General features: G+C 50.4%; 1 protein-coding gene across 4 annotated transcripts in view; it reads right to left on the bottom strand.

Annotated features, from left to right (window-relative positions):
* Window positions 1–12,904: 12,904 nt before the first annotated feature.
* ARID1B (AT-rich interaction domain 1B) overlaps window positions 12,905–19,435 on the bottom strand; it is a 399,594-nt gene continuing 393,063 nt past the window's right edge. For all 4 annotated transcript variants that reach the window (XM_054570149.1, XM_054570150.1, XM_054570152.1 and 1 more), the window contains 2 exons: window positions 18,253–18,383; window positions 12,905–15,876 (listed from right to left, as the gene is read on the bottom strand). In XM_054570149.1, coding sequence (XP_054426124.1) covers window positions 14,155–15,876; window positions 18,253–18,383 — 1,853 coding nt within the window. In that variant the 3' untranslated portion in view covers window positions 12,905–14,154. The remainder of the gene's footprint in view (window positions 15,877–18,252; window positions 18,384–19,435) is intronic.

The raw sequence follows: 19,435 nt of genomic DNA, 5'->3' as shown, positions 1-19,435 counted from the left end.
AGGGCTCCTGGGTCCCTCCAAGGCCCTGGTCTTCCCCACCTAGGGGCTCTTCCCCAGGGCTGCTCTGACCTCCGCCCTCCACTTTCCCCGCGGTAGCGCCCTCATGGTGCGGCTTATGCCACCTCCTCAGAGAAGTCCTCCCTGATACGCCAACATGGCATTCTCCTGTTATTCTCTGCTATGCAGTTTTTTTCCCCCTTTATAATGTGCATTCCCATTTGTAACTGTTTATTCATTGGTCTTCTTGACCCCTGCCTGTCTCCCTTACTTCACTGAGGGCAGCGTCCAGGTTGGTCTGTTCACGCTTCACACACAGCTCCTGGTTCACAGTAGACATCTATCACCCTCCTCTCTGCCTACCTACCTGCCCATCATATTCGAGGCACATGTACATCGTATGTCATACAAATAATACCTGTGTCATGAATTTATAATAATAAATGACTGGCTCCTTCCTTGGACTCCCTGATCACTTGCTTGTTAGTCTCTCATAGGATTTGGTCATGATTGTACTTACTTGACCAGCTGCCCTATGTCTTATTGAACACACCCCTGCTGAGTTCACTGCCCAAGGTGGCCCGGGCAGGTCACATTGTGCTGGCCTGCCCACGACACCGGGCCCCTTAGGTTGCCCCTGGTTCAGACCCAAGGCAGCGGCAGAGGGACAAATTACTGAGCTCCTGCTGGTCTAGGCACTGAGCGAAGGACCCCAAACATTAGCTCACTGAACCCCAGACCCCGACCCATCAGAGCCCCATCCACAAATGCGAACCTGGGGGTGAAGGGTTAACTTGAGGTCTTTCTGATTCCAAAGCCGCCCCCCCACCTCCCACCAAGTTATCCGCGTGGAGAACCTGAACATGGGGCTTTCTTTCATTTAGAGATGACTCAATAGGGCTTTTGATGAGCCACCACGAGTCCCAGGAGCTGGCAACCCTGAAACTTCACGATAATGCGTGTTTGCAAAGCTACCTGCCACTCTGAGAGAATGCGCCTCCACGCCTGTCCGCCCCGCCCCCCAGTCCCCTTCCCTTTGCCCCTTCCTCCTCCCCACCCCTGCCTGCAGCCTCTCCTCCACCTGGGCTGCCCCTTGGCAACCAGGAGGGGCATTTTGTCCCCTGAGGCACTGACTTCAGGGCCTGCATTCGGGAGGCTCCTCTGGCAGGCTCTCCGGGCTGGGCTGCCGTTGGGTCTGGGCCTGGGGAGCGGCCTCTGGGGGAGGCAGGCCAGGGCGCTCGGCAGGCTCGAACTTGTGAGCCTGATGCAGGCTATTGCAGAGGAGCTCCGTCCCCCACCTTCAGCTGAAAACAAGCAAAGCCAATGCGCAGGAGCACTCACTTCTGCGGCTCAGGGGTGTAGGACAGGAGGCACCACTGCAAGGGGGTCTAGGTTTTTCTCTTTCACTAGCAGCCAACACCTCACTCCTCCCCCAACCTTGGCAGCCTTGACTTCACCTGTCACGACAAAACCACCATTCTCTTGTCCTGGAAATCACTGGCCAGGGACAGCCAGCAGGACTAGCGAGCGGCGTCTGTGCTCACGCGGGGCGGGGTAGGGGGGGCGGGGCGGGGCAGGTCTGTGCACACGCAGGGCGGGGCGGGGCAGGTCTGTGCACACGCTGGGCGGGGCGGGGCGGGGTGCTAGGGCGGCGAGGCGCCCAGTTCCCGGACCTGTTTTGCTGCAGGAGTGCGGTTCGGAAAAGCAGTGCCATGAATCTGCTCCCATGCCCGCGGGAACCCCTGGTTTAAGAGGTGGTGACCCCCAGCCCGGAGAGCCACCACATGGCCAAAGGGAGCAAAGTGTCCCTGAAGAAACGCCGGCTGCTCCGTGCATGGGAAGCCAGGCTCCGCAGGCGGCCGCCTCCCCAGTGACCAGGGTTCCGATCACCCTCTCAGGGACCGGGTCTGAGTGGGCTGTCACTGTTCTGGAATCTGCTTTTCTTATTCACAAGTGACTTATTCCACACCACAGCACGCGCGTCCACGTCTAAGGCGCCGTGTGGGTGGGTCTGCCTGTCCTCAGCCACCCGGCGGGGGAGGCTGCCTTTCTGCGCCAGTCAGATGGCCACACCCAGGCCCCTGGTGTGACACTTAATGAGTCAAGTGGGAAATGCAACTGGGCAGATGAGTGAAATTCAAGTGTTCCTGGAGTTACTAGAGACCTGGGCAGGTTGCTGCTAGGGCGCGGGGAACGACAAGAGAAGGTCTGAGTTCCTGGAAATGACCTTGGGGTCAAGAGGTCATTTAGTCCAATGGATTCATTTTGCAGATAGACTGAGGTGAAAAACACAAAACTAAGGGAGAAAAACAGTGGCAGAAGGGATTTCAGGAAATAAATATAATTCATACAGATTTAATTTGTCTAAAAAATTAATATTAGACAGAAAAGTGACACAGGATACAACTAGAAATTTTCCAGGCGAGTTAAAGCATGTGAAACAGGTTCAGTCTTGCCGACAAAGAAATGAACATGAAACAGTAAAGGTCATTTTTGTGTGACACATTTTTGGGGAGAAAAGACACGCAGTGCTGTCTGGATTCAGAGAGCTAGACTTTTGTCCATTTTTTGGGGGGGGCGGTTTCAATGATGTGACGTCCAAATGGCATTAAATACAGTCGTCCCATTTAATACTTCATTTCTGCAGGAACCGATCCTAGGAATTTATCTTAATTCATTAGAGAGAGTCCCAAAGCTGTCTCTCTCGAATGTTCATTGAAGCATTTTTTTTTTTATGGTGGTGAAAATTTGGAAAAGACAGAAACGCCCAAGAACAGGGGGTTGGTGGAAAAAAGGGAGCCCTAGGCAGCCACTCAGACTGAAATTTTAGACAAATTAATGATGTGAAAAGGTTCACGATATAACACAATTTAAAGTTTGGTTATAAAACTATTAAAGTGGATCTTTCCGGGGGCCAGAATTATAGGTAATTTTTATTTTTAATTTCTATCTTTATGCTCTCATGCTTTTCAAAATTTCTACAATGGGCTCCTTTCTAACCTCTTAAGAAAAGGACAGAGAAGGGAGGTTGGCGTACGGGGGCTGGACGCAGGGAGCAAAGGGAGAGCGTTTGGGAGACTCTGCTCACTGCCACTCCCCGTGGCCAGCAGCCGCAGGGCAGAGGCTTGGCGGAGCTTGTCCTCGTGGCCCCTGCCCCCACAGTGCCCAGCACCCCCACGGTGGCCCTGGGCCCAGGGTCTAGTTCAGCCTGTCGGGGGGCCTGCAGAACAAGACAATGGTGTTGAAGGCCAAGGGCATCCTGGAGGCCCATGGCCCCTGGTTCGAGGGATACGGGGACAACTAAATGGACTTTGCTTGGTTTCTAGCACCAGGTCTCTGCCACGGTTCCGCACTTTCTCACTGTGGGGACATTCTGAAGTTTTATTTTCCCCTGTCCAAGCTCCCTGTCCCCTATTCTCACCTGGCACAGGTGAGCGAGACCTACTTCCTACTTCTTTACCTCCTCTAGGTGCTGCGCCCTTCCTGACGCTGACTGGCGGGCTTTCAGGTCTTGGGGTCTCCCCACCAGCCTACGCCGCGGGAGTGCGCGGCACGAGGGCCGGTGGCGGCCCTCCAGCAGGAGACGGGGAAGGTGGGAGCAAACACACAGCGGAGGGGACCGGGAGCCCGGGACAGACATGTCAGTTGAAGCCCAGGTGACCGGGAGCCGGCCACCCCTCCAAGTGGGTTGTGCTGACCACCAGGGAGGCCGTGCTCAGCAAGCGGGCACCGGGCAGCGGAAAAAGGATGCAGAAAGGCGGTAAGGCATGAGCAGGAGGCTGGGCCTTGGCAGAAGCTGGCACTGCCACCTGACCCCGCGGATGCCCCTCTTAGGAGGTGCATGCCGTCCATACCAAAAAGAATTAGAGAAGCAAATTCAGGGACCAAACTTGCCCTAAATCTGAGTCAGTTAAAAACAAGAGGAAATAAACACGTGTCCCTCATTAGAAGTGCGTTCCTGCAGGAAATCCTCAGGATTAGTTCCGCTGGGACAGAACGCACGCCCGGGGCCACAGAAACAGGACTGCTCTGGGCCGGGCCGCAGGCCCCGCAGGCCCCGCGATCCCTGCTGGGAGCAGAAGGGACCCGGCTCTGGCCTCGTGCGGCTCTGCAGACGGAAGTGCAGAACTGGATGCTACGGTGAGGAATCCAGCCCAGCGTCGGAAGGGAGTGTTGTCACAGAGAGGGGACTCGGGGGCGAGGGCGGGGGGCAGCTACCTTGGAGAGATGGGGGTGCATTGCCCGGGCTCAAGGACGCGGGTGGCTGAGGGCCACAGAGCCCCACAGGCCACAGGCGGAGGACGCAGCCTGGCCTGTCCCCAGGAGGGGAGCCACCGCTTAACTGGCTTTTGCTCATTTCCAGGGGCGTTCGTTTGAAGCCACCCACCCACCCACCCGCTCAGTTCCTAAGCAAGTTCCCGCAGTGGGCCCCTGATTGGATTTCAGATACAGGAGTTTATCCATCCTGTTCTGTAGAGGGGTCGAGGCACGAGTCTTGATTCTCCACCCCAAGAAGGACCACCTTCTGCCCTCCCCTCTGGACGGCAGCGCTGCTCTCTGCGGGCCCCCCGGGCGGCCCAAAGTGCTGCCGCCCTGCGGGGTCACAGGGAGGAGCGGCCTCCAACAGCTGTGATTAGGGCCCCCGGAGCCCCAAGGCGCAGGCAGCTGAAGGCCCCAGTGGGACATTCGCCTCGGCCTCGGGCAGCCACCGGCTGAGGGAGAGCGTGGGCTCCGGCCACGGCACCGCCAGAGAGACAGAGCTGCGACGAGGCAGATGAAGGAGAAAGGAGCCCGGACAGCAGGGTGAGGGCGGTGGTGAGCCGCCAGGCGCGGCCACCGAGAGTCGGGGAGAGACAAGACAGGCGTGTCCCTGAGGGCCCAGGGGGCTCTTGTCTAGCGGGAATGCACCCCAGCCCCAGCTTTGAGGGGAAAAGTCAGCTTTGTGCATCTTCCCAGGAGCACCCGGGGAGACAAGCCCAGAGCGCCAGGCCCCGAGCAAGTGGCTGTGGGAACCTTTCAGGGCTGATGCAGACAGACTTTCAGGGGACAGCAGGCCACAGCACCCCTGCCTTGTCCTGCATGTGGGCTGTCCGCAGGCCACTCATGAGCCCCACCCCAGGGCGGCTGTTACCTAGGGAGGGAGGGAGGGGGTGCCGCAAACCTAGCTGCTCGCCTCAGGGTGTTCCCGTGGCTTGGAGCCGCTGCTCTTGAGGTGCTGGTGGCCAGAGAGACTTGGAGAGAAAGACAGGGCCAACAGCAAAGGAGCTGGCAGTCCAGGGGGGCACACAGCATGGCGCCTGCCACCGCGCCTGAGATGAAACCTGCATCTGCAGAACTCGGGGGCCCGCAGCGCAGGCAACACGGGATACGGGCCCCGTGGACCTGAGCACGTGCCCCAGTTTCTAAGTGCGTCCCACCCACGGGAGGCTGGAGTCGGAGCGGTTCCCAGGCCCTAACGGGGTGTAGAGGGGGGCGGCCCACACCCTCATTTTTCTCCCAAGAGCCAAGATGCCTCGGAGGCCCTCGTGCAGTCCCTACTGTCCCCTCAAAGCCCCAGCCCCGCTCCCCACACGTCCGGGGTTACAGCAGCCGCTGTCACTGCCCAGAATGCAGGCGTGAACGTGGTGCCAGGGAGCAGCGCCCACGGCAGGAACGACGTTAACGTTGGCCAATGTCGCTTCCTTGATCCGACGACTTTTGAAGAGCGAAGGAGAAATATTTTTGCCTGCAGAACAAGAGGCGAGGCTGCTGGTCCTACAGGGAGTCCCTGGACCGTGGACAAGCCGTGTGCCTGGGGCACTCGCACGCTGGAAACTCGGCCTTAGCGTGTTTCCTGAGGGAGTGCTCTGGGCACAGCCCCCGGGGGCTTCCACTGCAGGCGTGAAGCGGCTGGGGCGCACCCCCCGCCCCGCCCAGTGCAACTGCGCTCTCAACGCCCTTGCCCTGGACCCCCTCCTCGCTGAAATGCCTGGACACAGGGCCGCATGCCACCCACAGGCTGGGCCTGCAGCCGGGGACGGGGCCAACCTCTGTGTCCCTGGAGCGCGCTCTGGCCCCCCGGGTGTTCCCCCCGCACACCTCTGGGTTCTGCTCTCCCATATTCTCTCCTCTTCCTCTCCTTTTCATTTCAATGCCCTCTTGGGCCTGGCCCTCAGGGGACCCATGCTGTCCCCCTCCTTGCAGATGACACCCAGGTCTTCCTCCAGCCTACCCTTAGGTGCTGGATTTGAGACCCCTGTGCTTAGTGGCCCACTAACCAGCTCCCCTGGGGTGTTCTGTAGTGCCCCCAACTCAGAGCTGCTGTAACAAATGGCCATACTCAGTGGCTTAAAGCAACACAAATGCATCATCTTGGTTCTGTAGGCTGGAAGTCAGACATAGGGTTTCCAGGGCTAGACCTGGGGGTTTCCAGGGCTGCTGTGCCTTCTGAAGGCCCCAGAGGACAGTGTTTCCTGGCCTCTCCCAGCTGCTCGCTGCTGCCTGCACTCCTTGGCTCACGGCCCCTTCCCCCTCCTTCAGGACCAGCCTGGGAGCATGTCATACCTCCCTTGCACACTCTCGGGCCCTTCTGCTCCCACTGGGCACACCTGGACAGTTTGGGATACTCTTGTCTCAAACACCTGCAGCCACCTTCATTTCCCTTTGCCAGCAGCATCACGTGACTGCAGGTCCTGGCTGCTGCTGGGCGGCCCTCCTCTTGAGCAGACTGCCTGCCTGAGGCTTGTACGTGGCTTCCCAGGTTTGCCTGCCCAGGTTTGCCTGGGGATAGCACTCTGAGTGACCCATGCCAGGACCTGACTTGTCCTTTGCTTTGTCCACCCATCACTTGACCCCACCTCCCTAATGCCCCCAGGTCTATGCCAGCTTTTTTAGGCTGCTAACCCTCCGCCCAGCCCAGGTCTCCTTTGCATGAGCTCTGCAAAAACCAGCGGTTTTCCACCTCCAGTTTCATTCCTTTCTAAACCAGGGAGCTGACCACACTGTTCCTGTGTTTGAATCTCCCAGTGGTCCACGAAGGCCAACTCTCTCAGGAGGGACACTGGGCTCTTGCGGTTGACCTTGGCCTTGCTTATCTACCTCTCCGGTCTCTTTTTTGGCACCCTCACTCCACTCCTCCCCCTGGACCACCCCAAAACCTGTAATTGAACAGTTTTGGATTTATTTTAGATCCAAGAACACCCAGGGATCTTTTAACTCCCAGCCATAGGATGAGTCCTCTGCCAGGGAAAGCATGTTTTCTCCTTTCTTAGCTCCTTTCCAACTCAGGCAGTCTCTTACAGGAAGCCTTCCCAGATTACCCTCTCAATGCTGGAATGGTTCTTACCTGCTGACATGCGAGGCCCCCATTAGGTGAGTGGTGGTGCTCAGCGTTTGTTCTGGATTGAAAAAGTGCTGTGGTTTGGCATGTGCCTGTTTTATGCTGGGGGGTGGGCTCAGGCTTTGCCCACTGTGTCACAACGCTGATGGGAATGACAGACGTGTGGCAGTGAATCGGAGTTGTTCGAGGGGGCCGTGGGGGACCACCAAGAACTCTCAGTCCTGGAGGGAAGGAGGGCAGGGGGAGGGGGAAACCTTGGCCACATATCCACCACCGCGCTGAGAATTTGGGCCTTTCCTGAGGCCAGTGGGAGCCTGTGACACCCCCCATGGGGACCCTACCAGTTTGGTTTCCCATGTGCTTTTGAGAAAAGAGAGCACAACACCTCCACAAGGAGGCCAAGAAGGAGGCTTTGAGCAGACTGTTCCCCCAAACTCCCCGGACAGGCGGCGCGCGACTGTGGAAACAAAGTACAGGCACCTGCGCATCTCACCGTTGCCAACGGCCCTTAAGAGACGGGCTTGTGCAGGTGGGGTGAGATGCCGGGTGTGCGCGTCCCGATCTGATCGCTCAGTCCTCTGCGCCCTCAAACGAGTATCACATTTAATTTTTGAAAACAAGGCCCACCAAGATGAAACTCCATTATTTAACAAAGCCTGGTGTTTTCCCAGGTGCATTCCAACCTTCCATTACCCAGCAAAGCAGATCTCCCATGTTAAATGTGGGGAGAGGGGGTCGCACGTGAACAGCTGCCAGAGACAGGCCTTCCCTCTCAGCTCCCCTCTGGCACTGGAACTCACCCCGATACATCGCTGGGGCTCCTGCCGTTGGGAGTCTTCTCCCTTCGGATCTTATGGCCAAGAGAGGCTGTGGCCATATGCTCGTACCATTTGGTGACAAGACACTGAACCAGCAAAACGAGCACTGTGCTTACAGGGATTTTTTTCTTTTTTCTTTTAAATGCCAGAAGTGTATTCATCTGAAACGTGTAGAAGACATGTCATTTTTTTCCTCCCCTCGGGAACAAGTAACTTCCGTATCAGACGATCATTTAAAAATCATGATCCAAGCATAAGGCACCGGTGTCCTCCCCATATGTCCCTTGTCACTCCTCATTCCTCAGGTGTTGTTTGAGTCACAGTGGGTGACCACAAAGTAAAACAGGAAAGAATAAAAGCAAAACCTTGGATGCTGTACGGCAGGGGCACCAAAGAGGCCATTTATTAGGGAGAATAGCCTCAGGGCCCCCAAACCAGCAAAGCTTCCATGAAACCCTAAGAAAACGCAGGCCGGAAGGCCATGCCGACACCAAGCGCTAAAAACATCCAAACAGAGAGCTGCCACTTACCAGGCAGCGGTGTTAGAATGTGCCAGCTGGGCCCACAGGGCTGCTTTCTCTGGGCAAGGATGTCTCCAAGAAGCCGAAGCCAAGTTTAGGCTCTGCGGGCCTTTGGAAAAGCCTGCAGTTTGTAGAACATACAGGCCCTGGGCCAGCTAAACACCAAGTTCATGCAGATGGTAACTCCCCTGTCATTACTTCCCTGCACTTAAGCTTCCAGGGGAAGGACGAGCAGCCCGAAGGCCACGCCCACGGCCCACGGCCCACGGCCCACGGCCCATCTCCAGCTAAGCGCGAAGACCAAGGTCTTTCTTCTCCGGGGAGGCTCTCTGCTGGGCGCATCAGGTGAAAGGAAACCACCAGTGAAACACGGGCACTGGCCCCCGGCCATACCGGATCCCTGAAACGTGCTGCTGGCCACTTCTACGTGTAGAAGGGCAGGACAGGGCAAGTTCACTGCATGACTGTCCCGCAGATGTGCCCCCCCGAGGCTTGCAAAATTAAAGGCGAGCTCTTCACCACATGCGGGGGTCCAGCGTCCCCAACTGACATTCCACAGAGACATTCTGCAGTCACCCTTGGTACTGACACAATGAACAGACTAAGCCTTCACGGCTCGTAACAGAAACTCAAAAACATAAGAAGTTACACGAAACGTGTGACTGGTTATGAAAAACAGAATACTCTCTCAGGCCAGATTTAAAAATTACACAAAATTCAATTTAGGGCACACAACAAAGGAAAAGTGTATATGCACAGGTATGTTTAGGGTTAATGTACCATGATCACTGGGGATACAAGGCCTTTATATAATTATCTCATTTAATCCTCACCCACCTGGGTGTCACCACCCTAGTACAGCTGAGGTTCAAAGAATTTAAGTGCCTCGCTGAAGACTATGGGGGCAGCAACAGAAGCTTCTAGAACTCCTTCATGGAGGACATGCCAATTTCATTTTAAGGAATACACTGTGGGTACATGCACAAGGAACACATATGTGAAGTCAGGCATGGCCTTCGGCTAATGCAGGCATTTCAGAAAGCTCTGCAGTATGTTTATAGGATTGAAAAAAAAAGGTCTCCAGTTAACTAAGTCAGGAAATGCGTGGGACCCACAGGTGTCTTTCCTACAGGAATTCTCTGAGTCTTCTACCTGATAATGTGGATTACAGGTGGCTGAGAGAATATGAAAGGCACCTTCTTTTTCAGATCTCTTCTCTTTCTCAGGCTATACTTTGGAGAAAGCTGGGGTAAAACTCCAAGCCCCTAAAGCCAAATTCAGGAAGAAAAATGGACTCAATATTTTGGGGCACAGTTGAGGGACTTCCTCGCAACCTCCCCTCAGGGCTCCCTGGGTTTAAATCCCCAGGTGAACCGACCTGGTGACCTCACCGGTGCTGCAGAGGGCTGCATGGCCTGGGCACCCGCCAAACAAAAGCAGGGCCAGGAGTCAGGACAGAGCACGAAGCTCGGTGACTGGAGACGGGCCTGGGCCCCCGCTGAGTTCCATGAGACTCAAGAACAAGAAGACCCCGAATCAAGTCTTCGTGCACACTTTCAGCCAATCCCCGACTCTCTGAGGGCTCATCAGGTAACCTGGGCGCCCTGGGCCCCCGGTTCTGTTTCGTCTTTTCCTCCACTTCAGCATGCACAGTGCCCTCCTCATTTGAAGAGCAGGAAGGGACCCAGATGCATCAGAACCCGCATCTTAGTGTGGACGGGACCTCAGACAGTGCCCGTCCAGCACATCTGCAGAGCACACAGACAAGCTTGTGGGAGGCCACAGCTGGGACCTCACCTGGAGCTCTATGTCAGCCCAGAGCTTCTCTCCCAGCCCCTGGGTCTGCCTCGTCTCTCAGCCAACAAAATGCGCTTGTGTTCTCATCGCACGAGCACTGTTATCAGGAAAATTGTTTGATTTCTACAATTGACATGAAAGACTAGAACATAATTGGAATGGTCCTTGTTCATGACTGATTTCCTGCAGCCGAGAGCACGGCTTTGCACATAGCATATGCTCAATACATTGCTGCTGAGATCATCAAGAATGGGGTACACCAGCGGGTTGCAGACCTCCGCGGAGCCTATTTATCAGCATTTTTGCAAGCTCGTCTGACTATGAAGGGTGCTGCTGGGGTAGGGCAGAGGGGATGGAGGGCAGGCACTGCCGGGCAGCTGGGCCTCGGCTCTCCAGGCAAAGAAGGGAAACAAAACTCAGCGAGAAGAGAATGGGTTGTCTGGCTCATTTATAATACCACTTCCTAGCAGGTGAACAGGTAGGGGAATTGGTACATGGGGTTTAAGAGGAAATGGAAGATTTCCGATGGTCTTTAAGTGGACAGATTTCAGGGCAAAGGTCATCTTTTCTAAAAGAGGTAGTTAAAAGCTTACATTGTATCATCAAGCTGTTCATACCCGCCCTCCTTTAAAAAAGTCATTCTCTATTTTAAGTTTTAAAAAACAGCATAACTAGTTTTTGAATAGGTCATGTTCACCTATAAAAATGGATTCTGTATCATTTTCGCCCTCCAACATAAGTTTTGAATAGTTATCTCTGAAAACATGCCACCCAGTATTACGTGACATTAAAAACATTCACTCAAATACCAACAGATTCAACTTCATAGCACCATTCCAAAATACTAAACTTTCTTTGCACCTTTATTTTTATCTTTTTTTGTACACATTTCAAGATGGGCATCCTGTAAAGTTCTGAAAAACCTCATAGGAAAAAAAACAACTACTTTTTAGGACAAAGCAATAACTCAGTTTGTAGGCAGGATGACCTCAGGTGGGCGGTAAGTTCTTCATGGGCTTCTGTCGTCTTGAGTCTGGGGTGAAGATGCAGAATGGACGCTAAAGTCTTCCTGGATTATTCTAGAGCTCACAGTGCACGTCAGTATGCAAACACGTGTGCTCAGTGGTCAGGCTCTGGGTATTGATGACAACTCAACCATGACAACAACAGTCTTTTGTCATGATTTTACTCCTTTGATTGACAAATGAATTGGGCTATTAGATAACTTCAAACCTTTTATTCATACTCTGTAAGAGAGGAATTCTAATAACACTGAATTCCCTCTTACAAATCTCCTTATTTGAAGCTTGAAGCTCTAAAATCTGTTCCTAGCAAGCAGATGTATTTCAAGTAGAATTATAAATGGATTTTTAATTCAACATGTATTTGGCTGCATTGTTATGTAAGAAGACGAAGTAATGTGGGAGTTGATGGATGAGGCTGCTTGCAGAAAAAATGTTTTTTCTTGTGACACTCGAGAGTCCCGCTTCCCACTCTGATTACAACTGCGTGCTCTTGTCTAACTCTTCCGTGTACGACCATGAATAATGTGCCCCCGGGTGACAGGTCTGGCGAAGGGCTTGGAGGTGTGAGCATGCGGTGACCGGGAGGGTGGTGTGAAGAGGTAGAATCAGGAGGGTGTCCACTAACAGCTTAATTCTGCAGCAGTTTTAAAGAGTGAATGTGACACAGTAACAGTCAGTGACCCAGGAAGAAAAAGTTGAAACAAGAAAGGACTAGTATTAAAAAGCTATTGTGCACCAGGTAGGAAGGAATATGAGAATATTAATATGCCCTGAAATAGAAATAATCACTTTGCACTATGTACACGACATACAATATAACATACTCTTTTTAACATTGCACAGAATAAATATTATACACGGTGGAGTCAACTAAATGCAAAATGACTCTGAGGCACACAGAAGAAGCATGGAATAGACTGAACTCCGATTAAAATTAAGACAGGATCAGTAAAAGGCAGAGTCTCACACTGCCAGGCCAGTGAGCCCCTGAGGTCTCGCCCCGTGGGCTAGCAGCCACCTCCCACAGACCCTGAAAATCCTCACGCCTCGGTCGTTTGAGTTGATTGCTTCCAACAGAGGCTAATTAGCTAGATAATTTGAGGTCAGACTGTTGCTCCCCACTCTAGAGTAGGTAACCCCTAAAGGTCCCTCCCGACCTCATGGTTTTGTAATGAGGGGCTATGTTAGTCCACGGCTGTATTTCCCTACACCTTGTAAATAAGCTGGTTACTATGGGACCACTTTAAGGAAACTAGAACAGTATTCAAGAACACCCATCACAGTGCTTAACAAGATTTAATGTACATTTATTCTTAACATGTGGAACATATAAAGATTTTATACTGAATAAATGATATTCATTAAGCCAGAGGAAAAGGAGGAATTTACATCAAGATTTTTTTCTTCTCTTTTTTTTTTTAAACTACATTATCTTGAAATACAAATGTGGATTCTCGTCACTGAAAAATCTTTGAAGTTGTGTTTCTTCCTTTTAGTTGTACTTTTTCGTTTTTGTCTGTACTGGTGACCATTTTCTGAATCAATCCATAGACAACCATTTCCACACCTTGATTCATGAAGCAAATTGTGATCAGCTGCTCTCCCGAAATAGAGCATGACTTTATACATACAGAAACTTGTACATTACCCTCTTTTTTTTTTGTTTTTGTTTTTTGTTTTTTTTTTTCCTTTTTTTGGAGATATGGCCCTAATGAAAAAATATATAAAATAAAAATAAAAAATTATTTAAAATCTACCATCACTTCGTAGTTACCACATCATGAAAAAGAAACTAAAAACTTTGTACTAAAAAAAAAAAAAAAAGAAAAAAAGAAAAGAAAAAAATGAGGGTATGTTTAATGTACAACTTCTATATACATCACAGCCCATAGGCAGTAAAAAAAATATTTAAAAAATGATTAAAGGAATTGTGAAGAACTGTCATGTGGAAGGTCCAAGACAGACAGCAGACGTGACGGTAGTGGTGAGGAAGCAAGTTCCGTTGATCGTTGTCAGGTACGTATTTTCAATCTTAACTTAGAAAAACACGTTATTTTTGCTCCTAGCCTAATGTAACCATTTTCCTGCAGAGAAACCAGTATCATTTCATAGTTTGACTACTGACTGACACACCTCCTTGAGCCCCTATACCTACTTCTCTAGAAGTTTCTATTGCACAGAGCTTTGGGCGATGGGATACAGTTTTTATTTCATTATCTGAAGTATAACAAGCATGGGATATTGGTAATTTTTCACCTTTTTGCCTCAGTGTGGTGAACTTTTCCCATCTTAGCATCTTTGCCATAATTTTTTCCTTTAAAGTCAATTCGCTTCCCCCAAAATGCAATACAACATGGAAAAGAACATTAAAAAGAAAATCTGTGAAAAACAAAAAGTGACCTTTGAATGCACTAGACAGCAACTTTGGTTAAAAAAAAAAAAAAACAAATTAAAAAAAACAACCCAAACAGATGTACTTATACACACAGACAGCAAATATTAATTTCATAACTGTTCGAATTAATTATTTCTTTAATTCCCAATTGGTAAATAGTGAATGGGGCAGAGGAGCAAAGATTTTCTTTTCCTTCTTCCTACGCTGGATAAACGAGAACAGAAAACAGCCAGTTACACGGGAGCCTCTAGTCTTCACTCACACATGCTGCTTCTCACTGATGTCATAACTGCCCAATCTGAAACAGTACATCACAGATGACAGATGCGACCAGAGAGTTCAGGACGGCAGATATCGAGATATCCAGCAACCGGCCCTCGTGCAGAAGGAACTCTGAGCGGTTCTCGTCCACCCTGGCCATGGCCAGCAGCGCCTTGGCCGCCCTGCACATCATGTCCACGCTTGGTGGCTCTAGAGGCGGGGGCTGCATGTGCATGAGGTTATGCTGGCTCTGCTGATACTGGGCCATCGTGACCCCATCCTCGAGGAAGCTTATTAAGTTTCCAATGCTTCCTTTTTGCACAGCTATTGCCCTCGCCGCCAGCGTGTCCCCTTGGGCCAGGTTCGATAAGAGCGCCATGGACATTTCTCGACAGACTGGGTTTTTGCGATCCCCAACGTACCTAACTAATGTCGCATAGAATTTCTCCTGACGACTAAATGGAGGCGTGGCCAAGATCAGGTCCACATTGTTGTCCTGGATACTGAGTTTACAGAGGGTCTCCAGTACAAGTCTCTGAGGCGACAGGACAGAGTTGGGTCCCACCGTTGGAAAGGGGTCTTGTGCCTCTGCAGATGGGCACACCATCCAGTGCAGCAAGCCATCCAAAATCGGCAAGCAGATGCTTTCCGTGTAGGCAGACAAGTCTAGCTGCCCGGAAATGTTGGCCAGCGTGACCAACGTGTTATCCCGCAAGACCTCGAGGCAGTCCCACCACCACTCGTCCTTGCTGCAGGCCAGCCCTTTGTCCTCGTCTTCCTCCTTCTCGTAGGTCTGCGGTGCTCGCTTCCTCTCCGGGTGCTCATGGTGAAGAAGAATCAGCTTCCCCAGGATCAGCACCAAGCCAGGATGTTTGGACATTTCGGCATCATTGCCAGGCACAAAAGACAAGCTACGGACAATATTTGACACACAGATACAGCGCTTGGCCAGAGAATCCTGCCAGTGCGCAGTGGTGCAGAGCGGGGTCTCATCGCGGCTCCGCGGCTCGTCCTCCAGCAGCTTGATGTTCCGGTGGCTCTTGGCCTGATGGATGCCAAAGGGAAACTTGCTGCTTTCTGCCTGGGCCCCAGGGTGGGCGTCTTCGGGCAGCGCTCCTGGCCGGGCAGACAGGACATCGTCGATGGTGGCGATGATGCTTCTCTCTTGCTGCTCTTCCACGTCTCCTCTTCCTTCTAGCTCTTTCTTTCGGCCTGTGGAGCTCAGAGGGGGAGGAGGGCGCCTGCGTGGAGGAATTTCCATCTTGCTCTCAAAGTGAGTCTGGATGTGCTCAGTGGTGTCCCCGCCACCAAGCTGCCAGTGCAGGAGGCCACTGGTGAACTCCTGAACCCGACCCAGCTTGTCAGATCGGTCGACAACAAACAGGTTGTTCTTTTTGACGATCTTGATTGGCAGCTTGTCGAACTTGCTGGCTTGCCTGGGCTTCTCCTTTGGATCTGCAGTGGTGTCGGGAGGGGTCAAGGCCGAGCCGCTCTTCTCCTCCGTTTCTACCTTTCCACCATCTTCCTCCTCATCCTCCTCCTCGTCGCCCTCGTCCCCCATACATTCAGCATCTTCCTCCTCTTTGCCAGAATCGTCGGCCGAGGCCTGGCCGTCATCTTTCTTCACTGCACTCTGAAGTGCTTTTTGGCTGGGGTCTCCCACTTCGTATTCCATAAGAATTCCAAAAATGTCAATCAGGCATTTTCTAAAGTACTCTACTAAAAGTTCGAGAAATCCGGACAACTAGGGAGGAGAAAGAGAATAAGAACAGGTACTATGTCATAACATCAGAAAGGACCGAAAGGGTAAAAGTCCTGAGAGCTAGCAGTGTGTTTTGTGCTGGCTTTCACATGGTTTATTTTATTTCTGGCTAGGCCAAGAAAGAGAAACTCCGTATCAGTTAGAACTATCTTCCTGAATTTCTCATTATTAACTACACTGACATTTATTTACCATGTGTCTTACTTCCTGCTCACTTCTCTACACTATCAATATGAAAACTCACCTGCGAGTTCCATATTCCTAAGATGACCATGCAAGGAGGAGGGAGGGCTTCGCTGTCCTTCACCTTGTTCTCTGACTTAGATACAATGCGTTCGTGAGTCTGATCTTTCCTGTTCTCTACCGGAGACTTTGCTTGCCTGCATTTTTACAATTATTACTAAACTTTATGGTTATCTTTGTCTCAGGTGCTACCGGTCACTCTAATTTATGATCTCCATATGTCTTTGGAAGAAGGTAATTTCAGCATTGTAGTATGCATCAACAGGGAAAATTAAAAACAAGTCAGCTGAGTCCCTGATGGATGGATTAGAATGTTTCATAACATGCAATTGTATATTTCAGCTGTTCACAGCTCTCGCTGAAAGACAACAACCACCACGAGGACCAGTTTTGTTTCCTTTAAGTACATGTTTGTAACCATGAAAACTAACAGACTCAGCACCCCCCTCAATGGTTCATACCGGCATGTTTGGGGGTGACAAAGGATCGGTCAGTAAAAAGGAGTCCTTGGTGGCGAAGTGTGGGAAGCACCTGCCTTCCTAGACTGCTGTCAGCTTCCTGGGTTTGAAGTCATTGTCACGAGGAGCAACCGGACAGGGCCCGCACCCTCAGGGGGCACAGGCACCATTTTCCAAGTGGAGGTCCAGGGATGTCCCCTGCCTCCACACACTGAGCTTGACCTTCTTCCAGGGCCAGGGAAGAGGGAAAGCTGCTACAGCAGACCTGTTATGAACATGCAGGATCAACAGTAGTTCACCTAATGTGAGGACAAGGCGAAAAAAGGATACCTCTGGCAAAGGAGATATACGCTTTTTTAATACTTATTTTTAGTTGAAATGAACTTCATGTGATATTTATGACCTTATTAATACACTTCCTATCAACTGAAAAACTGCCTTTCAGGACTATAATGAAGACTTAAATGAGAGAAGAAAGAGAAAGTAGAAGATTCTGGTTTCAACAGAAGGAACTAGATGTTTGGGCTTTTTTCACCAAAAGCAGAGAGTTGTTCACACAGTAGGGAAAATAACCTTTTCTCGTTTTTGTTTCTAAAGATTTCTTTAAAAGTCTGCAGCTAGCTGACTCTCGGGCATTATTCCTCATCTTCAGCTCCCTTCCCTCTTCTGGCTGTTAATGCTGAAGCTATTCTAAACCTAGCACCGAACAAAGGAGGGCTGTAAGCTCATTCAAAGTAGTAGGCTTTTAAATGACTGCTTCAAAATACCCTGGAGAGATGAAGAAAGGGAGGGAATATACTAAGAAACAAGTCTGACCATGAGTTCACGACTGCTTCAGCTGAATGATGGGTATGTGGGCATTCATTAAACTGTTGTCTATACTTGTATAGAAGTTGACTCTTGAACAACATTGGTTTGAAATGTGAGAGTCCAGTCAAGTGCAGATTTTTTTTTCTCCAACAAATACCTGTGCAGTTTTCAATCTGTGGATGTGGAAGGTGACTGTATGTACTGATCTACACTACTTCACATAGAGGACTTGAGCGTCCATGGATTCTAATATTCAAGAGGGGTTCTGGAACCAGTTCCCGTGGGAACCAAGAACAATTTACGCGTCTGGGGAGTCAGAATTACATGAGAATTTTTGACTGTGCAGGGGTACCCCTAGCCCCCATGTTGTTCAAGTCTAGTGTATATTATCTCTTCTGTAAATATAAACTTTCTCTTTAATTTTACATTTGTTAAAATTAGAGTAGAGGTGTGAGTCCCCTTGGAAAGAAGTGCAATACTTCATAGCAACCTGCTGCGTTTCTAACACTGATAACAGATAAAACTTTGTGTGACATTTGCGGTCATTCCCATTGGGCTGCTAATACTCATTCTAAACAGCCATTTAACTTTACTGCTATAATCTATTCCACATACACCCATGTACACATACACACATGTGCAAGGTCATCGTTCTCTTACGAGACATAGGTAGGTGCAAATTTCTAGAAAGACTAAAACGATTTGTTGTTCCGGACTAAATTCTCGGACAACCGCGCACCGGTGGTAAGCAGTGTGAGACAGTGAGCACTAGCATTAGTGCAAGCTTTAAGCCCCACCTGGTTTTCTTACTCTTAGCCAGTCCTCAGGTGGACTGGTGCTGGCTTACCTGGGAGAGATTGAATGTAGCGACAGTGCTGTCGTCATACAGGAGAATATTAATAGTGTCCAAAGCCCAAGTACTTTCAGCCAGAAGACCTGACTTCAGGGACATCATCACGCGCCATGCCTCCGGAGTAACTAAAAATGGGGGAGAGAATAAAGATACAGTAAACATTAACTTTCTATGTATGAAAGAACAGAAAATAGCAAAAGATGAAGAAAAAAGAAGTGGAGCGCTGAGCTAGGTACTGATTTTAAATAACTATTTTGAGGGATCGTTAGGCATGATCATTTCCAGATTTTAAATGAGGGGACAGCTGTACTAAGGAGCTCTGGTCTTTAAGATCCTTCTACTTTGTTGGTTAAACATGAGCCAAATGTGTTTCTAGAGGGGGAGGTGGTTCAGCAAGTCTCTGGTTTATTTCTTTTACACCCTAATAGAGCCTGATGCATGAGAGATTCAATGCTTGAATCAAACCAAACAATGCTATTTGTCTTCTTTTGCCTGCTTCATTCACAAATGTCTCAAGGTGGCATCTTTGGAAGGCTGGCAAATATGCAAATATAGTAAAAAATTAATTCCCAAGCAGCACTCTCAGATATAAAGTCTTGGTTTTCCCATGCCATTCTCTTCTACTCCTGAGCTCTGACCTCAGAACATGCTGCTGACAAATACCAGCACTTTGACAGTCCAGATTTTTCCAGAGCTTGGCATGAGCCAGGGGATGGGAAATAAACAGGCTGGACCTTCATCTTCCCCATTGCTATTACTGAAGAAGGCAGAGCGATCAGATCAAATGCATGCGAGATTTGCCGTAAGCGGGGCCAGGAAGGCCGCCATGTGTCTCAGTTGCAGTGGAAGCCGTCTCAGAAACCTGGCGGAAGCACGCGGTGTGAGGTGGCAGGTGTACTCAGAGCCCCCACCGCGAGAGCCAACGCCAGAGGCCGGCAGCGCCCTCGTACCCACCTTGACTTTAATTTCATCTACTTTCAATTTTTCTACGTAGGCACGCAATACTTTTATAATAGAAAAAACAAGCTTCCTTTATAAAGAACATAAATTTCCCTAGGCCACAGACAAACACTGGTATAACATGTACTAAGAAATTTTATAAAAATTTAAACATATGCACACACACACAAACACACAAATACATGTGCATATTTTTACATATATTTCCACACATAAA

The sequence above is a fragment of the Pteronotus mesoamericanus genome, unplaced genomic scaffold (assembly GCF_021234165.1).
Source record: "Pteronotus mesoamericanus isolate MK-2021 breed Mesoamerican mustached bat unplaced genomic scaffold, CSHL_Meso_final contig_20, whole genome shotgun sequence".
Lineage (NCBI taxonomy): Eukaryota > Metazoa > Chordata > Mammalia > Chiroptera > Mormoopidae > Pteronotus > Pteronotus mesoamericanus.
The sequence above is the reverse complement of the archived record's forward strand: the minus strand, read 5'-3'. Positions and strand labels throughout refer to the sequence as shown.